The sequence below is a fragment of the Gracilinanus agilis genome, chromosome 1, assembly GCF_016433145.1.
Source record: "Gracilinanus agilis isolate LMUSP501 chromosome 1, AgileGrace, whole genome shotgun sequence".
Lineage (NCBI taxonomy): Eukaryota > Metazoa > Chordata > Mammalia > Didelphimorphia > Didelphidae > Gracilinanus > Gracilinanus agilis.
In genome coordinates, this window is record NC_058130.1 from 388,918,868 (window position 1) to 388,943,941 (window position 25,074).

Here is a 25,074-nt window from a genome sequence, read left to right on the forward strand (position 1 = left end):
CCCCCCCCCCCCAATTACACTTTAATCTGATTCTGGTGGTATTTATTGTAGCCTCACATTTTGGTAATTCTCCCAATATTTCAAACTTTCTCATTACTATTTTATCTGTTCTGGTGATCTGTAGTCAGAGATCTTTGATGTTCCTACTGTAATTGTTCTGTAATTGCCATATGAGATGGCAAACTCAACTGTTAAATGTCTGTGCTCTGACTCTTCCACCAACTGGCTCTTCCTATCTCTCTTCCTCTCCTCAGGCTTCCTGAAATCAGGCCAGTTAATAACCCTCCAACGGCCTCTAAGGGTTTGAATGAAAGGAAGAGTCCATTGACTGGGCAAGGCTCATTGTTGTCTTATTTTAAGAAATTGCCACAGCCACCTTCAGCAACCCCCACCCTGATCAATCAGCGGCCATAAAACCGAGGCAAGACCCCGACCAGCAAAAACAATGATGGCTCAATGAAGGCTCAGATTATGGTGAGCAATTTTTTAAGCAATAAAATATTTTATATTAAGGTATGTATGTTAATTTTTAGGCATAATACTATGGTATACTTAATAGACTATGGTGAAATTTAAACATAACTTGTATATGCACTGGGAAACCAAAAAATTTTCGTGACTCACTTTATTGCAATGGTTGCTTTATTATGATGGTCTTGGACCAAACCTGCAATATCTCTGAAGTATGCCTGTATACACATATCAATATATATATATATGTATGTGAGCATGCACTCATACATGTGCATACGCACATATGATGTTTTGAGGCTTCCAAAGTGCTTTTCTCAGGATGCACCAACAAAGTCGTAAAGTAAGAGATAGAAAAATGGCAATACTAGTAATTAATAATTAATAATATACTAATAAATAATAAATAATAACCACTCAAGATTAGAGTAAGGTCAAATGAGATAATGTAGATAAAAATTGTCTTGCAAGTCTTATATCCCGATACAAATGGTCATTATATATCACCACATCACCAAATGCTCTTATCGTCTCTTGCTAGTTTCCTGAGAAAAGTCCAAGAACAGGCTTAATCAATCAAGCAAGCATTTATTTACCACCTACCATGTGCCAGACACTCTCTGTCCTGGATATTGGACACACAGAAACAAAATGAAGTGGTTCCTGCCCTTGCTAAGCTTATATTCTATCAAGGGAATCAACATTTATACATGTAAAGAAATTGTAAAATATATCTATAATATACCTCTATACATTTATACATGTAAAGAAATTTATATATATTATAATTAATATATTTATATATATGCATATATAAACATATATTTAAAATAAAATATTTTAAAAAATTGCTTTATGTGTATAAATGTACATATATATATATATACATATATATATATATATATAGTTGTTAAAAGGGGAAAAATAAGTTAAAAATTCCAACTGGGAGATACACACACACATACGTGAGGAGAGGCACTAGCAGTTGGGCAGAAGAGGATGAGAAAAAGCCTCGTGTCAGAGACGGCATTTATACTGAGCTTTAAAAAAAATACCAAAATTTATAAGAAAGAAAACTAGCCACATTCAGAGGAAGAACTGTGGGAGGAGAAACACAGAAGAAAAACAACTGCTTGAACACATGGGCTGATGGGGATATTATTGGGGATGAAGACACTAAACAATAACTCTAGTTCAACCATCAATAATATGGAATTAGGTCTTGATATTTGATACATGTAAAACCCAGTGGAATTGTGCTTCGGCTAAGGGGGGTTAGGGAGCTTTGGGGGAGAGGGAAAGAACATGAAATATGTAATGAAGAGAAAATATTCAACATTTAAAAAAAATAAAATAAATACCAAAGAAGGCAATGGGGGTTAAGTGATTTGCCCATGGCTACACAGTTAGGATGTGTCTGAGGCCATATTTGAACCCAGGACCTCCTGCCTCTAGGTCTCACTCTCAATCCACTATGCCTTCTACCTATCCCTGACTAAGCTTTGGAGGAAATTTCTTGTTCAGTCATTTTTTAGTCACATCCAGCTCTTCACAATCTCATCTGTCAAAAATACTAGAGTAGTTTACCATTTCCTTCTCCAGTTCATTTTACAAGATTAATTTAGTGATTTGCTCAGGGTCACACAGCTAGCAAGTATTGAACTCAGGAAGATAAAATCTTCCTGCCTCCAGACCTGGGACTCTATAGAAACTAGGGAAAATAAAAGATAGAGGCAAAGAGGGAGTAATATTCCAGGCAAGGGGAAGAGCCTATGTAAATACACAAAGATGGAGATGGAGAGTCAAATACGAGGAACAGCAAGAAGGTCAATGTGACTAGACTGTAGAATTCAATAAAAGGATATAAGGAAATTATATTTACCTCACTTTGGATGGGGATGCCACAGGATGCTTCAAAGCCAGGGAAAGCTGAGCAGTGATGGTGAAGGATGTCAGGAAGAGTATGGCTCCAAGGAACATCAGGGCATACTTACCTCTGGGGAGAAAAAAGGGCAACACTGAAAGGTGGGCTCTTTGGCTTCCTTAGGCTATAAAGCTTAATGTGAAGGACTGGGGGAGAAAAGCAGCCTTATGGTTGTTGCCTACGCAGTCAATCAGAAGACATTATAAGTACAGAGACCCCTAGGCAGAGTCCTTTCTGGAGGTCATCTACTCCAGTCTGCAGGGTCTTATGGCATGATTCCCAGTTACCATGGCTCAAAGAAGGACCAAAGTATCATGTTTTCACTCTCAGGCATGTAAAAATGCTTTCTGGATCTCTATGCTTTTTGGGGGCATTGAGTAAGAAGAGCATACCAATTCCCCCCTATGCAATGGTCTTTTCTGGTAAGTATTTTGTTTGCTTGTTTGGGGGTGGGGGAGATGACAGAGTGTCTTCTCAGCATCATTCCCCATCTCTAAACTCTGCCTATCTTTAGTATCCTCTCCTCAACTCTGACTGGACTGGCATTGCAGGAACTCGGAAGCCCAAGAAGTGTCCAATCTCGAGTCAATGAAGAAAAATATCCCAAACCATAGTTTTTTACTATATCTCTTTGCTTGGGAAACTCAATATAGTCCTACTTTTAGGGGAAGATGAGAAGGCATGCCAATCATTCCTGACATTTCCTGTTTTTATCTTTGGTCCAGTATACAAGTCTGTTGACTATGACCTAGGACATCCTCCATCACAAGAGGGTTTCCCTCGATTAGATTCATGGTACATGGTTCTAGTGGGTATATCCTTTAGTCTCTGGTCCCAAATTAAGCACCTCAGTCACTTTATCTTCCCAGGACATTCTGAATCTTCCTGTCAGACTGGCCAAACCAAATCAAAGTCAATTCAATACACTAACACTGAGGATATAGAGATAAAAATAAAAATTATTCTTGTCTTCATAGAATGAGGAATACTGAGGGAGAAGAAAGAGGGACATATACAATGGTGATAAAAACACAAAGAAAATAAATGTAATCTAAAGAGCTGAGGATCAGTAATAACTGGGGGAATTAGGAAAGGGATCTTGTAGGAGGTGGCATTTGAGTTGAGCTTTCAAGGAAGGTAAGTGCTCTGAGAAACACTGCAGAAATGTGGAAGTGGGAGATAGAATGTTCTATCCAGGGTACAGAAAGTTAGGTGATTTGGCTGGAATATAGGAGAATAAAAGGCAATCAAGCTAGAAAGATAGTTTGGAGCCAGATTGGAAAAGGCTTTAAATGCCAGGCAGGGAGGTTGTATTTTATTCCAGGGGCAACAGGGATCTGCTGGGGCTTCTTCTGGGCAATTTGGTGGCAGAGGCAGAGAGAGTGAAAGACAGAGATAGAAAGAGAGAAAAGAAAGGCAGAGAGAAGAGAAAAGCAGAGAGAGAGGAGGAAGGAGAGAGAGAGAGAGACAGAGAGACAGAGAGACAGAGAGAGAGAGACAGAGAGAGAGAGACAGAGAGAGACAGAGAGAGAGAGACAGAGAGAGGGAGACAGAGAGAGAAAGAGAGAGCGCAAGCACAATGGGCTTGGAATCAGGAGGATTCATCTTCCTAAGCTCAAATCCGAGCTCAGACACTAGTTATGTGACCTTAGGCAAGTCATTTTACCCAGTTTACCCCAGTTTCCTCATCTATAAAATGAACTGGAGAAGAAAATAGCAAACCACTCCAGTATCTCTGCCAAGAAAATCCCAAATGAAGTCCCTAAGAGTCAGACACAACTGAAACCACTGAACAACAAAGCAGATTCTTAAACAATGGAGAGTGACAGTTAGATTTGTGTTTCGAGACTTAATATGACAGCTCTTTGGAGAGTGGATCTAAGAAGAGTGAGCCTAGATACAAGGAGTCAAATTAGGAAGTTATTGCAAAAGTCCAGGATAGAAGTGATCAGAATCTGAACTGGGGTAATACAAATAATTGCATTTGAACATCCTTGATCTCCTCTGGTATGATGGATGAAGTTCCTGGTCCCTGCTCTTAAAGATAGACTAGGTCTTCCTTGTCCATATGAATAGGGGCAAATGGTCACACAGATAATTTGGAGGCACTGAGCAATCCAAAAGTCATACATAGATATAATTAGGCACATATACCAAACATATGTGTATACATTTGTGTGGAAACACACATACACATTTGGCTTAGGAATGGATTATTTGCAGGGGGATAGTGATGGTCATGGTAGAGTTTTGGATTTCTCTTTTGGTTACTATACTGTTGATAGCTTAATATAGAAATGAGAGTGAATTCTCTTCTTCTACATTTGCTGGGTGGCTGCAGAAGGTGGTAGACTGGGCTGGGGGAGACCAAACAGGTGAAAATCACAGATAATCCAAAAATTGTAAATCCACCCACAGATAATTAAATCCTTAAAACTTTGTTGTAATAAAATAAAAAGGAGTGATTAAACACCAGTGTTGGCAGAGTTCCAGGGGAAAACAACACATATACTGCCGGCTGGCATTTTAAATTGGTCCAGTCTTGCTCCTGAATAGTCTTGGATGCTATGTATTTAACAAGAGTTACAAAGCTGTTCATATCCTTTGATCTGATAATCCCATTTCTGGGAATAAACGGAAGGAAATCACCCGGAAGGGTGGGAAAATAATTTGTGCAAAGTTATTCCTAGCAGACCTGTGTATGGTGGTAAAAAAAAACTTGAAACATCCTGAATGCACTATAATAAGGGAAATAGCTTTAAAACCATGAGTTAGTAACATAATGAAATTTATAGTTTTTAAAAGACCATCAATATATAAAAATGTACATATGAGATAATAATGAATGAAAACCATAGCACAAGCTAACACTATAGAAAAATCTAATTGAATGTAAGGTCCTTGAAGGTAGCAAACTTTTTTTTTGAGGTGAGGGGTATCCCCAGCACTTGTACAATGCCTTACAAATAGTAGAGTGCTCTTTAGAGGCAGCTAGATGGCCCTATAGTATATAGAAAATTGGGCCTGAATGAGGAAAACCTGAGTTCAAATCTTGCTAGTTATATAACTCTGGGTTTCAATTTCCTCATCTTTAAAATAAAAGAACTGAATCACTTATCCCAGTGATGGGCAAACTATAGCCCATGGGCCAGATGCAGCCCTCTGAAATGTTCTATCAGGTCATGTGACATTATTCCTAATCTGACAAATACAATGAATAGGATACAATACAATGAGACTTCGAAAGAGTTGCCTTAGACACAGATTAACAGATGAGCATTTCCTTTCCTTTGGCCCCCTCTTTAAAAAGTTTGCCCATCACTGACTTATCCCATCAGGCTACTTCTAACTGAATCTCTGAGTCAACTGGACAGAAATCAGAAGAAACCTTAGAGAAATGTCAACAGTTTAGCATTTAATATTCATTTGTGTTTGTTTTTCATATCAAGTTGTTTAAGTTTTTGTTGTTATTCAGTGGTATCTGATTCCTCCTGACCCATATAGGGTTTTCTTGGCAAAAATACCAGAGTGGTTTGCCATTTGCTTCTCCAGCTCATTTTATAGATGAGAAAACTGACACAAACAGGGTTAAAAAGCTTGCTCAGGGGGCAGCTGGGTAGCTCAGTGGATTGAGAGCCAGGCCTAAAGACAGGAGGTCCTAGGTTCAAATCCGGCCTCAGACACTTCCCAGCTGTGTGACCCTGAGCAAGTCACTTGACCCCCATTGCCTACCCTTACCACTCTTCCACCTATAAGTCAATACACAGAAGTTAAGGGTTTAAAATTAAAAAAAAAAAAACTTGCTCAGGCTCACCAAACTAGTAAATATCTGAGGACAGATTTGAACTCAGGAAGAGCCCTCTTTGCACTGTGCCACTTAGCTGCCCATTGCTTAAACTTACTTGCTTATACTTTACTTCCCATGACTAAGGCCCTGTGGGGAGAGTTAGGGGAAGGGCTACATTGGTAGCATCCCCGACCCAAATGAAACTCACTTTCTATGGATGAAGATTACAAGAGGTGTAGTAAGATGGAACTGGAAATCATCAGCAAGATATCATGTCCAGCCATTGCACTGAAAACAGAAAGAAAAAAGTCACATCTTTCTCATACTTTCCAGCAAAAATAAACTTCCTGAAATTACAGCTTTTCCTGACTACTCTGGCTATGAGGAGGAGGTGCTAAAGGAAATGTTTGGACAGCTGCTGGACCCTTCTGTGGGCAACGTGTCTCTAGTGGGCTGAAAGGATGTTTGGGCAGCTGGTAGGTCATTCTGTGGGCAAATTTTGCCCTCTGAGAGACATGGAGAAATGTGGGTAGCCATATTCAGAGCCACAACTAGAGAAAGGTGAATGGGAATCTGCTACAGGATCATCATGGAAGAGGGAGGATAATCATACCTTTTCCCTCAAAGTAGTCCTTCAGTCCATTCTCTCTGCATCTTTGTGGTCTTCTACTGATTCGCCCAGGCCACATGACACATCAGACCCTGCTCCCCTGCTTGCTGACCCTGGGCAGCCACCCCCCCCCCCCACTTTCAGACTTCCTTCAACATGGTATCTAAGTGGGAGTGAATTCAGTTGCAGGGGAAAGAACAACCTCCCCATTGTCAGAAAAGTATATACATCTTAACTGCTTGGAAAATTGGTATACAAATTCCTATAGAGCTCTGATGGTGCTGATAGTCATATGTCCAGTGTTTGATTAGAAAATTAAAAATTCCTCTGGTTTCATATTAGGATACCTTGTGCAAGAGAATTTGGACCTGGATGGGGTTTGGTTATTCTGACACCACCCCTATCCCCACTCTCAACCAAATTTGTCTCAGATTTGAGAATTCTTAGTCAGAGTTCTATGATTATTTCATTTCAGAGGATGGGTGGAAGTCCATATTCAGCCTAAAATGCACAGAGGAAATGAATCACAAGGAGGGAGAAAGAGATGATATTCATCCATTCATCATTCATTCAACTAATCTTATTTAAACACTAACTTTGAGCATGAATGTCATTGAGGAGATCTCCTCATGTCCTGGGGTCTGATGCAATCATCACAGCATCATCTACCTACTGGAACATCCAGAGACCCTCTACTTCTATAGGGATTCCCTTTTCCATTTGGATGTTGCACGAGACATCTTCCTAAACATGGGCAAACACCTTTGTTGAGTATCCATGTTTCTCTTTTGTGCCTCTCTTGGCAGAAAAAGGGGTCACGATATCTTTGGATATCGTGAACATCACAATTCATTTGTTACCTACTAGTACCCTTATGGCTAGCAAGTTCCCACCATCTGTTACTTTCCCTATCCCTTTATTTCTTAGTCATTTCCTACATAGGAGTAAACCATGCCCCAGCTCATCACAATTACAATCTCATTATAATCTTAAACTCATGTTTCACTTCAACTCTGTTCACTTGTTCCACTGGGTCCTCCAGAATTCCCATTCCATAATGTACAAACTTTCCTTCCTTTTTTTTAAACCCTTCCCTTCTGTCTTAGAATTGTAAAAATTAAAATTAATATATAATAACTTTAAATATTATGTTTTATAAGATTTATTAACAATCACTAGAAGAAAAGGAATAAAAAGGTAACAAAATAAAACCACGTCCCAAGCTAATCTACCTGTTCAAAAGTCCTGGGTTCATAGCTGCCCTCATACCAAAAGAAAAGAGCTAGATCCAGAAATCCACCAAATTTATCTCCTGTGTCTATATCAGTCTGCAATGACAGAAAGTCAGTGGGTTCCTGGGTAATGTAGTTTTTTAAAGGAACAAGATTTTCAATTACACAGTATCAATATTGTGTATTGATTCCAAGGGAGAAGAGTGGTAAGGGCTAGGCAATGAGGGGTAAGTGGCTTCCCTAGGGTCACAAAGTTAGAAAGTGTCTGAGGGCAGAACCCCAAATCTCCCATCTCTAGGCCTGTCAATCACCCAGCTGCCCCTACCTTCCTTCATTCTTGAGCTCTTCCTTTCACCTTCCTTCCTGCTTCTGAAGATCAAAAATCTAGCTCCTTGGATGCCTCTGCTTCCCTAGCCAATCTGCAAGTGATAACATCCCCTTAAGTCTTTGTCATCAGACTGTCCCCTCAATCTTCCCCTTTCTCTCTAATCTTGTCTCCCTCTGTTTATTTCCTCCTTCCTCAGCATCTTTAAACATGACTAGGTCTCTCTGACCCTTAAAAAATTTCCCTAGACCCTATCCTTCTCTTAAGTGTCTATTCTATATTTTCCTCCCTTTTTTTCAGCCAAATTTCTAGGGGAAAAAACTGTTTACTATCATCATTTCCACTTCTGTCCTCTCCTAGTCACTCCTCAACCTCTTATAATTTGGCTTCCATCCACATCACTCAACTGAAATTACTTTCTCCAAATTACCAACAATCTCCTGATTGCCAAACCCAATGGTCTTTTTTTCATTCCTCATCTTTCTTGTATTCTTTTACAGTTGACAGTATTGATCACTCTTCTCCTCTCCTCTCTGCAGTTTAATGACACATTACTCTCCTGGTTCCCCTCATATATCTCTTGTCTATGATTACTTCTCAGTAGTCTCTTTTGCTGGATCAGCAGCAGCCATATCAGACTCCCTAAATGTGGCTGTTCTTCTAATGCTCTCTCCTTAGCCTTTCTTCTCTTTTAATACTTTCTCCCTTGAGAACCTTATCAGCTCCCATGTATTTAATTTATGAACTCTAAGCAAAGACTCACAAATCTCTATATCCAACCCCAAACTCTTTACTCTGTTTTAGTTCTGAATGACTAGCTACCAATTATTGGACATTTCAAACTAGATGTCCTAGAGAAACCTCAAACTCAGCATGTACCAATTGAACTTGTTACCTTTTCCCCAAATGTCAGGAGCTATTGAGAGAAATTAGAATCTCAAGTAGATATTTTTATTTGGACCCCCTCAAAAGATCAATACAGACTGGCAGAGCCATGTATTAGCTTTTCTCCCTATCAGGGTTGAGAACTGGAGTGGGATATCTAAGATAAAAATATGAGATTCCTCTTTTGATTCCTTTCATAATTTTCACCTTCCTTTAAAATACATTATAGTCTAATTGAAAAAGCTTTGGGCTCTCAGCAATCCAGCAGGAGGGGGGCTAAAACTGTTTCCCTTTGACCGAGAGTACAGATGGCTGGTACGGCCAAGGTCGAACCCTTGGCAGGGCATTTTGCCCAGAATTAAAGTAAAATAATAAGGCTCCCCTTTTGACTCTTTTTTCAGATCCACACCTTTTCTTAATAATATTATAGGTCCCGTTGGAAAGCTTTAAACAAACCAGAAGTTACTGGGTTAACAATTTCTCTACAAGAAAATTAAGATCCCTAAACTCTAAGAACAATCCTAAGTCAGCCAAGGTCAGAGCTAGACAAAACTTTATCCAGCCAGGTGCAGTCCTCCTGATAAAAAATACAAGACTCAATTCATTTATGATATCTATAGAATATATTTACAATTCTCAGAATTTGCTTGCTGATATCCAGGCTGCTAGAATTTGGCCTTGGACCCTGTTCTATCTTTACTTTGAAGCCTCCAAGGATTTTCTTTTGTATGATTTGTAACCCCTTCTCAGCTGTGACTCTTTCTTTGTGTTCTTTGTTTGAAACCAGTATAAAATAAACTCAATAACTCCATGAAGTTGGAGCATTATGAGCTAACAAGCTGTGCTTCCAATCTGTTTCATTCTTTACATCCGACGACCACGCTAGGCCACTCAGATTAGTCTCTGGTTATAGAGCAAGATCTCTATACCCAAGGTCTACGCATCTTCCAAAAATTCTTATTTCTGTTAAGGAGGCCACCATTTTTCTTTTTTCTTTTCTTTTTAAACTTTACTTTCTGCCCTAGTAACAACTCTAAGACAGATGGGCAAGGGCTAGCCATTGGGAGTTAAGTGACTTGCCCAGGGTCACACACCTAGGAAGTGTCTGAGGCCAGGGGCCATCATTTTTCTAGTCTCCCAAGGTTTTGACTTTATCTCCTGTCACAGATATGCTACATATCCAATTAGCTAGCAAATTTTGCTATTTCTACCTGTACAGTATCTTCTCTCCTTACAACATGATCTTATTTTAGGCCCTCCTCAGCTTTCATCTAGAAGTATGGCAATGTTTTCTAATTTAGTCTCCCCACCTTGACCCTCTGATTATTTTTCTTATTCCAATGCACCTTCCACACAATTGCAAAGTGGTTTTACTCAAGTGTAGATCTGAGCATTTTACTCCCCTACTCAAAACACACCAGTGGCCCCCTCTTACCTAATGAAGCATTAAAAAATCAATGTGCCAAGCATATGTCACCTAACATTGTTAAGTGTCTTTCAGACATCAGGCAATACAATGGTACAGGTGACAGCTATTTCCATAGGAAGGATATTAGAAGCAAGTACTCAGCTAGGCATCACAAGGAGGTTTTCTATTATTACTGGAAGACTTGGTTGGAATATGTTGATAATATTATTGATGAACCCCATCGACAGGTAATGTTCAAAGGAATAAACACAACTCATCAACAAGCATATAAACTACTTCAAATTGCTAATAATTAAAGAAATGTCAATTAAAATAACACTTGGGTTCTACTACATGCCCCTCAGATTAGCAAAATAAATGATGATAATGGTAATGATAATGATGACAATTACGGTCAATAATCAGTTTTTAAACCTTCATGATGTTGTTCTTGTACAGCTTATTCTCTAGGCTCTGTTCACTTTAGTCTGCATGAATTTGAGTTTTTATGTGGTTTCTCTGAAATTGTCTCTTTCATCATTTATTTTTAGAATCATTTTTATTATTTCCAGTTCCAAATTTTCTACCTTCCTTCACCCCTCCTCTACCCACTGAGAAGGCAAGAAATAGCAATACGTGTTATCCCTATATTTTGTCATGTCAAATACAATATTTCTTTATATTTATATGCCATAATATGTTCAGACATTGTCCAGATGATGAACTCTCCCTTCATTTCCACCTTTTTTCCTAAAATAAAAAGTGTGGCTTTAAATATTTTTTTATATATAAAGGCTTCTTTTCTCTTTCTTTGGTCTTTTGGGGTACAAGTTTAGTAGTGATATTTCTGGGTCAAAAGGTATGCACATTTTAGCAACTTTTAGGAAATGGTTTCAAATTTCTTTCCAGTCTAGCTGGACCAATTCATAGCTCCAATAACAGCATGTTAATGTAACTTTTCCTGTAGTATTAAATTAAAAGTTAAATTCATATATAATGTATAATTCATTGCAAACTATAACATTTTCTATAAACACTATTTATTATTATTATATGCAGTTATAAAAGGTTCTAAGATATTTGTCTACTCTCTTTTTCTAATTCATTTCTCCATCTGCTCCTTGATGTTAGATCAATTCTAGCTCAGAACCATGGAATCAGACAATCAATACCAATTTTCATAGCCCTCCAGAAGCTATTGCTTTAGCCATCACCATGGCATGCAAAAATCTTCAATCTACCCAGGGCCTCTTCTACAATCCAACAAGATTATATCTTAGATTTTTCTCTGGCCCAACCTTTCCTATGTCTACCAAACTTACAGTTAGAAAAAGTCTTCCTTATTTGGACCCCCCAAACTGTCTTTCCCCAGGTTTTAGACCTCCCTGAATGAAAAGAACTGATTTTCAATTTCCTTTGTTGATCCATCATCCATCTCTCATTTTATTCTAGGCTCTATCTTAGATCCCCTTTTTTTTTTTTCAGAATACTATGTTAGCCTACCAATTGGGCATCCTGCCTTCAGTCTCTCCTCTTTCCAATTCATCTTTCACACAGCTGTCAAGCAACTAAAGCACAGGTCAGAAATGTCACTTCCTTGTTCAATAAACCCCTGTGAGTCCCAGTTATTTCTACAATCAAATACAAATCCCTTTCTTTGATATTTAAAGTTCTTCACAACCTCGATCCAGTCTACCTTTCTCATTCTCTCCATCTACTCTAGTCCAGTCAAACTAGCTTTTATATTGCTCTTCAGGAATGAAATTCTATGATGAATTGTGCCTTTATACTGCGTGTCCCCCATGCTGGAATGCATTCCGTCCTCATCTCAACCTCTTAGAATCCTAAGCTTCCCTCAAATCTCAACTTAATCACTACCTCCTTCCTATATGAGGTTTTTCTTTACTCCCTGTATCTGACAGTACCTCCTGGCTGAAATTATCGTGTATTTTTAAATATATTTTGTTATTGTTGTTTAGCTGTTGGTAGTATCTTACTCTTCATGACCTCATTTGGGATTTTCTTGGCAAAGAAAAAACTAGAGCAGTTTCCCCATTTCCATCTCCAGATCATTATGAGTCTGAGGTCATAGTGTCAGAATGTGGATTCAAATCCTTTGACCTCAAATTCAGAATTTTTTTTTCTTTAAAACTCTTACCTTCCATCTTGGAATCAATACTGTTCTGATCTCCACTTTTTGTTTCTGAGTACAAATCGGGTTAAGTGACTTGCTCAGGGTCACACAGCTAGCAAGTGTCAAAGACCAGATGTGAATTCAAGTTCTCTCAACTCTAAGTCTGGCACCCTATCTGCAATGCCACCTACCTACCCCACAGATTTTTTAAAAGCACCAAATTGTCTGGGTTATAGAGAGCAAATTAGGACACGGCATTAGGGGTTATGTTTTCCAGAAATAGTTGTCTGTTAGGAAGACAGTCATTTGGCTAAGGATGTCTATAGATATTTAATCAAGCCCAGCATCACCCAGAGCCAAGGTTGCAGGAACACTGGCAGAGCTCATGCCAATTCCCCCAAGATTCTGTGGAGCTTCTGGTGGACCAACTTTTATTGTAGCCCTATACATAATACCAGATGTCCCACACCCATTCCAAATACATGTAGTGGTCATTCACAGGGCATCTTGACCAAAAGGTAGTGGGGTTCTTAAGAGAATAGTATGGCCAACTTGGTGCCAGAAGACCTGAGTTTTAATAGTCGTGTGATCATGGGCAAGTCACTGGCCTCTCTGAGCCTTGATTTTCTCATTTGTAAAATGGAGATCATCATACTACCAACCTTGGAGCTTTTATGAGGATAGCAATTTGTAAATTTACAAAGCACTATGTAAATGCAAATTATCCCTCTCCCTCTGTACCAAGACCAAAAAAACCTACATGAGTTCCTCTCAGCATCATGTTGAGAAGTTTTCCTGATGAAATATCATAGGCTCAGTTTGTCATGGACTTTCTTAACTGCCTGGATCCTTAGAGAAAATATTATCTATCTTTCCCCACTCCACAGATTCCTCTAGTCTATCGTATGCAATGAACATCTTTGGTCATCTGGTGAAAGCTATGGACCCCTTCCCAGAATAATGTTTTTAAGTGAGCAAAGTAAATTACATAAGATTATAAAGATGGTTTCCATTTTGCAAAGGAATTTAAATACAAGTACACTCCTTCCTCACAACTGACAGGCAGTCCATTTTTTTATAATCCCCATTTTACAACTGAGAAAACAGACCCAGAGAAGGTCTATGACTTGTCTGAGGTCATAGTAAGTGTCAGAATGGGGATTCAAATCCTTTGACCTCAAATTCAGAATTTCTTTTTTTCTTTAAAACTCTTACCTTTCATCTTGGAATCAATACTATTCTGATTTCCACTTTTTGTTTCTGAGTAATTCTTATATCATGGACCTAAAACACCTTGGCAAAAAGTGTTCTGCAGACTGAACCTAGAACCCTTAAATTGGAGTACATAGATTATAAAGGAAACCAATTATATTAAGTTGTAATCATAGTTTTTAAAAGAGGAAGACAAAAACACAAAGAGAAGCTAGAAAGCAGGGGAGATGAAGAGTGCCAGAAGAGGCAAGACTTCTGGGGAGGAGGTGGAACAATCTAGAGAGGGAGGAGTGGAACTAGAAATGAAATGAGGATGGCCTTGGTACTTCAGGAAATGGTGTTCTGGGTCAGGGGCTCAACGATCAGAAAAGAGGTCACAGGACAGAAGCAGTCCCACTATGAGAAGGATGATGGAGAGAAGATAGAAAAGTATGGTAAGTGATCCAGAAGTGAAGGGAGCATCATATCTGAGAAGGAATCACCTAACCTTTACTTGAAGACTTCCAATAAGGGGGAAATAAGTCTCCTAAGACAACCCATTCCACTTTTGGGTAGTTCTAAATGGCAGTAAATTTCTCCTTACATCATCAGATTCTCACTAAGTTCTTCCCTAAAAATCATTATTCGTACAATTTCCTACCATCCAAGAATGGCTCATGAATTCTCAGGAATTCATTTATATACTCCAATACAAGCCTATTTCCCTGTTTTATTGCCACCACCAAAACTGTCACACCTTTCATTCTTCACACACCTCTAAAGATTATGAAGATTTGAGCTGTGAAGTGTAGATAGTTCCCTAACAAAAATTAACCTCCTCTACTAAACAGAACACATAATCTAATCAAATTTCTCTTTGTTTCAAAAAATGTACCTGATCATATCTCAAAAGGCCAAGACCAAGAAATGCCAATGTCTTCTTTCTCCTTTTGTTCCCCTAAAATAGGCAGGCAGAATACAGAATACTCTGGAGGCAGAGTTATAAGAGGGACAAGAGGGACAGTTACTACATTATTGACAGACCATCACTAAGGTGGTTATTACCTAAAACTTTTGTTCCTGTTCTCCCAACATCTACATCACCACGTCCTATCCCTTATGTGGTAACTGAGGTTTTGTTGCTCTCTAATTTCAGTCATGTCTGACTCTCTGTGTCCCTTTATGGGATTTTCTTGGCAAAGACGTTGGAGTGCTTTGTCACTTCTTTCTCCATCTCCTTTTACAGATGAGGAAACTGAGGCAAACAGAGTTAAGTGACTTGCTCAGGGCCACATAGCTGGTAAGAAGACTCATCTTCCTGACTCTAGGCTCAATGCTCTGTGCCTCCTAGCTGCCCTTGTATCTGAGATAGATAGCTCCATTAGAATTGGGCATAACAACACTAAAGATAGTGCCACTCCTTTAACTGAAGAATATGGGCCCCAGATTCTCGTTTCCTGGGTCCGTAGTCCTAGAATGCTCTTCTTCTTCCATGTCTGTTCCTAATAGATCCAATATTTGGCCTCAAACTTTCTTACTGAAGGCTATACCATTTCAAATACTGTCCCCATCTGTGCTAAATGAGGCAGCTGCTTTTTTCACGAAGCCAAGAAAAATCCTTGGAGAAATTCATTTGATTTGTTCATGGAGAGAAGGACCCCGGATTTTTTTTTTCCTGCAGCCTGACAGGGAGGGGGACAGAAGAACCAGATTCCAAGCACAGCTTTGCTCCTGTTGAAAAGGAAATTCCTGCCAGGAATGGGATTTGGTGCACACTTGCTGCTGAGAACCTGAATAATTCTGATTTTGGGGATTCATTGTGCCCTGTAATTGAAATTAAATGGCACCAGACTCATGTCCTTACCACTCCGATTCCCACAGAGTGCCACAGGCTATACATATTGGGACCTCGGTGTCCATGCCAAAGCTCAGACAATTCAGCGAGGACAGAGCAAAACCATCTTCCGTGCTCTTGTACCCATCCTCAGGGAACTTTCTCCACCTGCAGGTATTTAGACAGTGATTTATGCTCCAGCCTAAACTCCTGGGTATCTGTGAATGGAAGGCAGCTGTTTTGTTTGTCAACTGGGTTATGTTGGGTAATTAGGAAGCTGCCACACATGAGCAGTTTGCCATTCAGCAGACTTTGTAGCTACATACCCAGAATCAGGGATACCATTTAATTACAGGCATGAAGCTTTTATTCACCAGAAGCGAATTACAAGAAAATGGCTTTGGTGTCCTCAGAAGCAGCTGTGGGACTCGCTGCAACCAGTCCAGCTAGAAATTGGAGACCAATTGAGATGCTGGGGGGCAGGAGGTAAGGGTATCTGATATCCATCTGAGATGCTTTCTGTGCATGGAGTGACCAAGCTGCAGAATCGATCATAACGTGCTTAGAGATGATTCACCAATTAACAAGTTTTTATTAAATACCAACTATGTACCCGCCACCATGACATAGTCACTGGAGATTCCAAGTGAAAGTGACAAAGTGAAAGACAAAGTGAAATAATCTCCGACCTCAAGAAACAAGAACAAATTAGAGTACAAGGATCAATACTCTAGGGCAGTGATGGGAAAACTTTTTAAAGAGGGGCCAAAGGAAAAGAAATGCTCATCTGCAGTCTGTTTCTAAGGCAACTCTTTCAAAGTTTCATGGTATTGTATCCTACTCATTGTATTCATCAGATTAGGAATAATGTCACTCAGCCAGATAGAACATTTCAGGGGGCCCCATCTGGCCTGCAGGGCTGTAGTTTGCCCATCACTGCTCTATGGTATCCATACTGAGAAGCCCTATAGACCATTTGTCATTACTTTGCCTTCCTCCCTGCCTCTCAGAAGGGCCATCTTCTTACTCAAAAGTTAGCCCATGACCAGGGAGTTTGCTGGAGCTGGTTCTAACTGGCTTGTAAGTCGTTGTTAAATTTTAGGGTGAGCATCAAAATCAACAAACTGCTACAAATCAGGGCTTGATTTATTCTGTCAATTATCTGTACCCAAGAAAGTATTAATAATGTAGATGAAACTTTAAAATGTGTATATATATTTTTTTTTCTCCCCAGGAGAGCCCCCTTGTTAAACATTTGCCAACACAACCATGACTCTCCATTCCCTACCAGTGATAGAATTCTAGATTAGATCCTATCCCCACCAGTGATAGAATTCTAGATTGGATCCTATCCTCACCAGTGATAAAATTCTAGATTGAATCCTATCCTCACCAGTGATAGAATTCTAGATTAGATCCTATCCTCACCAGTGATAGAATTCTAGATTAGATCCTATCCCTACAAGTGATAGAATTGGCAGCTGGAAAGTCCCAACCCTCATACTGCTAAGACATTTCCAGAGTTCACCAGCAGCCCTCCCCTAAGCCAGTAGGCTTACCCCCCAAAAAGAGATCAAAACCTTGGCCCATCATTCTAAAACACTGTCAATCCCAAGGGTGAAGACTTACAGGATTCTGCACGGAGATAAAGTTGTTCAGAAGGAGCAAATTCGTCTACCATGTCCTCCTGCAGTTATCCAGATGGTACATGGGAACCTCCCAAACAGATCCCCAAGGAACAAGGGAATACAACCCAGCTAACAAGCATATGGAATACAAGTGGAGAGGCTGCAGCCTGGCAAGAAACCCAGGAGAGGGTAAATGTAGCTTACCAGTAATGATCCACTTCATCCTCCATACAAAGTTTTCTGTTTCTTTTGTTTTGGATAGAGAGGTGGGCAGATCATCACCCCTTTTCTCCCACTCCCTCCTGGCCCATTCCCAAGATGTGGGTTATTGATGAGATGGGATCAGAACCCCCAAGTGTAATGGCAAAAATTCTGGATTTGGAGAGACAGTTATGTAGCTCATTGGATTGAGAGCCACTGAGGCAGGAAGTTCAAACCTAGCCCTCAGACACTTCTTAACTGTGTGACTGGACAAATCACTTGACCCTCTTTGCCTAGCCCTTACCTCTCTTCTGCCTTGGAACCAATATTGATTCCAAGATAGAGGAAAAGGGTTTTAAAGGAAAGAAATCTGGATTTTAAGTCATTTGAATCCCCATTCTGCCACTTACAAGTTATAGACCTTCTTTGAGTCTGTTTCCTCAGTTTTAAAATGGGGATAATAAAATATGGACTGACTATCAAAAAAAAACATTGTGAGGAAGAAGTGCAATTATACTTAAACTCCTTTGTAAAATAGAAATCACCAAGGCCCAGAGAAGGCTTGTGAATCCTTTTCTTAGACATTCTTCTTATAAATAAATAAATACAATTATTTGCCTCAAGTTCACACAGGGAATAAATGGCAGGGCTAGAATTCAAACTCAGATATATTGACTTGAAGCTGGTATGTCTTCCCCTATAATGTGCTTCCATCTTAACTACATTAGATGTAAAGAATACAGGACAACTCCTGTGACAGATAATTAGAAGGAATTATCTCCATTCTTTGTTGCCTAAAAACTTGGTGATACAGAACACTCCTTGGAATGACTGGGATATCTGTGGTTCCTGCTGCTAGAGAAGTTGAGGCTAGCAGATCTCTCAGACTTGGGAGTTCTGAACTGCAGTGAGCTAAGCAGATTGGGTATCTGAACTATTGACATTAATATGGTGACAGTCCATGTGAATGGGCGACAAGGCCAGTAAATAGCCTCTGCACTTACAGCTTGGCTAAAATAGAGAGAGAAGAGGGGAGGACAGGAACCAGGGCTTCTGCTAGGGCTTGGAAATTCTTTTCTTAGAAATTCTTCTTATAACATTTACTGTAATTAGTTTGACCCAAATTTAACTTGAAAAATTAAATTATAAAGGAAAAAATGTCTTTCTTTTTCTGGCTTTTCTTTTCATTAAGAAACCTTCCTGTAAGAGAAACTCAGTTATGGATTCAGCAAGTATTTTCTAAGCACCCACATGTGTACAAAACAGAGAGGCATGATGACTGCTATATGCAAATACAAAGTAGTCCTATATTATTACAGAAGATTGATAAAAAGGAAATAGGTAAATAAATGTGCCTTGCAAGTCAATTGAAAAGGTATCTCAAGATGACTTTGGGGGTTATTCCTTCTTCAGAATTCCAATACAGCTTTAAAAATGACCTTACACTTAAGCAGCCACTGAAAGAGAATGATAATTCAAAAATCAGATGAGATATATGATTGAAAATGCTACTAATGAAAAATGATACCTTCCATTTAATATTACACCATATAGTTGTTTTTTAAACCTTTGCCTTTTTAATACTGTGTATTGTTCCAACGTAGGAGAGCAGTAAGGGCCAGACAACTGAAGTTAAGTGACTAGCTCAATGTCACATAGCTAAGAAGTGTCTGGAGTCAAATTTGAACCCAGGACCCTTGGATCTTTGGGCCTGGCTCTCAATCCATTGAGCCACCTAGCTACCTCTTGCCATATAGTTTCCAAAGTTCTTGCAATATATGATCTGAATTGATCTTCTCAACAACCCTGAACTTAAACTAGCACTCTTTTTTTTTTTTAAACAAATGAGGAAACTGACCCTCAGGGAACTAAAGCAAGGTGGATAAAATAATATGACTAAATGCTTAATCCAAAATGATCTGGTGTCAAACCTCATTATTTTTTTTGGTAGGAGGGGAGGGTTCAGATCTATAATATCACTAAGGGGAACTCTCAAGGTAGAAATTTCTTCCACCAACACAGGTTAAAGATTCATTTTTAACAGAGTCTTAGAGAGTTGTGCCCTTGAGCACTGAGGTGGCACAGTGGATAGAGTGCCTGCCCTAGACTCAGGAAGACCTGAATTCAAATCCCAACCTCAGACATCTACTAGCTGTGTAGTAGAGTCTGGGCATTTCACTTCACCCTCTTTGCCTCAGTTTCCTCATCTGTAAAATGAGTTGAAGAATGAAATAGCAAACCACTCAAATATCTTTGCCAAGCAAACCTCAAATGGGGTCAGGAAGAGACAGACACCATTGAAACAACTCAATAACAACAAAGAGAATTGCCTAAGACCCTAAGACAGGGGTCGGCAACCTTTTTGGCTGTGAGAGCCATAAACGCCAAATTTTTTAAAATGTAATTTCGTGAGAGCCATACAGTGCTCACAGTGCGCTTGTGTAACAGCGCCTGAAAAAAAATTGACTTTATGGCTCCTGCAGAAAGAGCCATATCTTGCTGACCCCTACCCTAAGAGATCAATAAGGTTGGTGTAATAATTCAGGGACAAGAGGAAAGAACTGAATCCCAGTATCCTGACTTCCAAGTATAGTATTCCTAACCAGTAGTCTTATTCACTGTTTAAATAAGAACCCCAAATTTTTCATCCTGCACAGAGAAGATTACTGTCAGTGATGGGGATGTAAGGTGAGATTTCTAAGGAAGTCTTTCTTTTTGTTCCTACTTTTTTTCCTGTGAAATGCCACAGGTGGAATGATTCACACTAGAAAATAAAGTCATGTGGCCATCAAAAGAGATGGAGCCAAAAATTCAAAGTAGAACAACCAGTTCCAATTTCACCTCCTCCCTATTTCAGGGTAGAATGAATCAAGTTCAAGAGATCCTTAGCTTTGCCATGGAAATTTACCCAACTTCTACCAGCACCACTTTGAAGTGCTAGATGTGTGTGTGATTATTTTCATAAGCATGAGGAAAGAACCAAATGTAAGAAAATGGACTCGGAAAAATATCACCAATCACAAAGGACAGAAAGACAGATAAACTAATGAAACTGAGCCTCTCTGCTCCAGAAGAGCAAACAGAGGCCTATAAAGAGCAAAAGGAATAATATGACACTGAAGAAAGAGCCTTGATTGGTTGTCTAAAGACCTGGGTTTGTGTCCCAGCTCTGACATGTAATAGCAATGTGACTGTGAGCAAGTTTCAACAACTCTAAGCCTCAGTTTTCTCTTCTATAACTTGGGATAATCATATTTGCACCACCTACTTCACAGAGCTATTGGGAGGAGCTAAAGAGATAGTTATGTGAGGGTTTTGTGAGCCTATAAAAGGAAGCTTTCATTATACAAGCTTTTATTATCTAAGCTAAGAAGGGTACTTACCTCAATCATAAGTTAATAAGTAGAAATCATCCTTTTTTCAAAAGGCAGCGTTATGGAGTTTGTCAAGTTCACTTGCGGCAAAAGCAAAAATTGAAGAAAATAATATTTGTGCAGATCAAAGGTGGACATTGGAGGGAGGAGGTGCTGGAGCTGTCTGTTGGGGCTCTCAAGAACCCATTACTGAATTCTCAGTGTGAGCATTTCCATATGGGAAAATGGCAAATGGGACAAATCAGGGTTTAATTATTTTGTTGATTTTCTAGACTCAAGGCTGTGAAGGAGAACATGTTAAAACAGAATAACTTAAAAGTGGATAATGTGTACATTTTTTTTTCAGAGAGCCAGTAGTTGAACATTTGCCAGCACACTCCTGCAAAAGGCTCATATATACAATAATTTATAGCAGCTCTTTTGTGGTGGCAAAAGACTAAAAACAAAGTGAGTTTGCCCATCAAAAGAGGAGTGACTGAATAAAATATAGTAGATGGAATATTATTGGGCTATTATATGAGATAGAATATTATTGTGCTATAATAAATAACAAAAGAGATGGGTTCAGAAAAGTCTAGTAAGGTTTGTACTTGAAGCTGAGAGAAGTAAAACCGGGAGAATGACATACAATAACAACATTTATATACAAACAACTTTGAAAAAAATTAAGAATTCTCATCAATGCAGTAACCAATCACAAAATAATCCCTAAGGACTCATGATGAAACATGCAGTCTGCCACTGTACAGAGAAGGGATAGAGTCAAGGTGCATGCAGACTGAGATATTTTCTGGATATGGCCAGTGTAGGAATTAATTTTGCTTGATTATGCATACTTTTACAAGGGTTTTGTTTTTCTTTCTTTTTCAGTTAGAGAGGGAATGCCAGGGAAGAAAAGAAAAAAAAAGGAAAAGAAAGAAATAAAGAAAGAAGGAAGGAAGGAAGGAAGGAAGAAAGGAAGAAAGGAAGGAAGGAAAAAAGAAGGAAGGAAGGAAGGAAGGAAGGAAGGAAGGAAGGAAGGAAGAGAGAAAGAAAGAAAGAAAGAGAGAGAGAAAGGAAAGGAAGGAAGGGAAGGGAAGAAGGGAAGGGAAAGAAAGGGAAGGGAAGAGGAGGGAAGAAGGGATAAAGGAAAGCACTGTGACTTAAAAGCAGTGGATAAGATTGAGAAAAATCAAAGTTACCTAAAATTAAATTCACACCATATACCTTTCCTTGTTAAGTTGAAAAGTTTGGGGAAAGGGAAGGGGAAGGAAGGAATTTGAAAAAGAAATTGACATTATTTACCTGATCAAGAAAAATGTGTCAACTCCAAGGTAGAATGAATGGACCACTTAGAGAAAAAAGGTACAGGGGATTTTTAAGCATTCTGGTTTTCCATTCAAGCACATTGTCTATAATGAGCATAAAAGCACATGTAAGTCTATTTTTTTCTTAATTTAGCCAATTTAATTTAATTAATTTAATTTAGCCAAGATAAATTTATACACTTAAGTATCCATGACAATTAATTAATTAATTATTAACACTAATCTCTTCTGTCCCTGGTAATTTTTTAAAAACAGAATCATGGAATGGATTGAGGGCACTAAATTCTATTCTTTTAACTATATTATTTTTCTGTAGACTTTCTCATATTTCTTTATATTTCTCATATTTCCAATACAGTCTTCACTTGAGTTTTTTTGGATATCTGAGTTGTTTCCAGAATTATTTTTTTTTACTTTTGTATTTAGTACAACTGTGACTCTGTATAAATTGATCTCTTTTTTTGCTTCAAATTATTTCTTCAGAATATGTTCTTAGGGGTAGGAGTTTTGAGTCAAAGGGGTCATAAGGAAAGTTGCCAGCCAGATGGTATTTGGCCAGCTTGGCCAGTATTTTATCATGGAAACTGGCTTCTTCTTCTTGACAGTACATGTTAATGCTGTTCAGTTTTTATAGTTTAGATTTTCATAACTCACACCAAAGCCAATTTTATGGCTCTTGCTGCATATTGCCAGATTGCTTTTTACAAAGTTGGTGCCAATTTGCATTGCCACCAGCAGCACCAACTAGCAATGTACCTGTTTTCCCCCAGTCTCCTCAAGAAAGGGTTTTGTGATTTTTTTTTATCAAATTTTGCTAAGTATCAGTATGAGGTGACACTTCACATTTGTTTTAATGTGGATTTCATTCATTACTACTGGGGTTAAAATTTTCTGCAAGTTTTTTTTTGCTATTTGTTTTTTCTTTATTTATGAATTGCCTGTTACTTTGATAATTTTTCCTCTGGAGTCTGGAGATCATTCAGCCTATTTTATTTTTTTGGAAGACTATCATTTTTAATGTTTTGACCATAGCTAATTTAAGATCATTATATGAATTTAATGTGTAGATTTAGTATTATGCTAGGTAATTGATGAAAAGGTTATTTTATGGAACTTTATAGAAAAATAGCAAAATTTATTGGGTGGAAAACAATGGTCTTTCAAATAAATTAATTAGCCTGTTTTTAATGGAAATGATTTTTGTGGTTTGTTTATTTGTCTTGAAATGGGCAGGAATAATGAGTTTCTGTCATATTTGAAAGCTGTTTAAGTACTATTGAGATCCCCTAGGAAGTATGCCATGGTAGATAGAATATTGGGCTTAGCATCAGAAGTATGGGGTTCAAATTTTGACTCAAACACTTCCTGGTTCTTTCCCCAACTGGGATCACATGTAACTCCTATGTACCTCAGATAACTTCCTAGTTTACCTACTAAAACATAGGTCAAGTTCCCTAGTCATAGGATTTAGAACGCAAAAAGATATTGGACATTATCTAGTCTAGCCCCACTATTTTAAAGATAAAACAATGTCAGAGAAATGATGGTTGATACTAGCTCCATGTTAGAAAATTAAGTACCTCACTTTACCTAGGGATTCAAATTTCTGCTCGGAATGGTACATTATCCTTACAAATGTAATTTTTTTACATGATTTCCCCCATTAAAATTGTACTCCAAAATAAATTCTACTCCTTAGGTTCTCAGTTCTCAATAGCTAGGCCAATGGATAACAAAGTCAGGCAAGTCTCATCAAGCTAAAAAGATTTTGAGTACAGACCCAGAATTAAGCTACATATCTATTATTTGAGGATCAGACCTGAGTTTTAAGAGGCGTAGCACCTAAAGGTTGGCTATACAGTGGCAAATATTTTTGGCCACAGTAATTCATAAAGACTGTATATAAAGACAGTATAACAGAAAGCCTGTGCTAATAGATACAAAGATCTTTTGAATTATTAAAGTACATTAATGAATATTTATGCCCAAATGATTGAAGTCAAGAGTTCTATTTATCATTAAGAGAAATCAAGTTACTTTAAAATTGTGCTAATTTTTTGGCTTCCCTGCCAACTCGAGGGGTGGTTTGGAAGTTCCAGATGTGTCAAACTTGCTGCTACTGTCCACAAGTAGCCTCAAACTTCCCAGCCTGAACTAAATTAAAATGTAATTGGGAAACATTAACAAAATAAGCAAAATATAATATGATGTGGATATTATTAATCTGTGGTTTTCCAAGTCAATATGTGGTCCACAAAGATCTATTTCTATTTGATTTTTTCAAACTCTTATCTTCTAAGACATCAAATTCCATTCTTTTTGCTGCAAACTTGACTCTCTTTCCCAAAATCTCCCTCTCAGTCTTAGAATCCATATTGTGTCAGTTCCAAGGCAGAAGATCAGTAAGGGCTATGAAACTGGGGTTAAGTGATTGACCCCAGGACACACAGCTAGAAAATATCTGAGTCAATTTTAAAGTTGGACCCCCATCTCTTGACCTGACTATCTACTGAGCCACCTAGATGCCCCCGTTTCTATTTGATTTTGGCATCCCTGGTTTAGACAATAAAATTCCTAGGCATCATTGGCAAGAGGATCAGAAAAGGAAGGCAGATACGTAGGACAGATGCTTAAGGTCACTGAATGAATAGCAAAATGCCTTGTGAAAGTCTCTTTGCTCTGCTCGGCTTCTAATAAAATGCAATACAGACCAACCCCCCATCTATGAATGTTCGAATAGCAGGGTACATCCACTCTCCCTAC

At 38.6% G+C, this 25,074-nt stretch overlaps 1 protein-coding gene across 1 annotated transcript in view; it reads right to left on the bottom strand.

The window, feature by feature from the left end:
- The window catches only part of LOC123231529 (O-acyltransferase like protein-like), a 75,735-nt gene that overhangs the window by 7,272 nt on the left and 43,389 nt on the right, over nt 1–25,074 (bottom strand). The window contains 6 exon segments of the mRNA XM_044657797.1: nt 2,354–2,467; nt 6,391–6,470; nt 17,431–17,596; nt 18,986–19,087; nt 22,289–22,323; nt 22,325–22,395. Coding sequence (XP_044513732.1) covers nt 2,354–2,467; nt 6,391–6,470; nt 17,431–17,596; nt 18,986–19,087; nt 22,289–22,323; nt 22,325–22,395 — 568 coding nt within the window.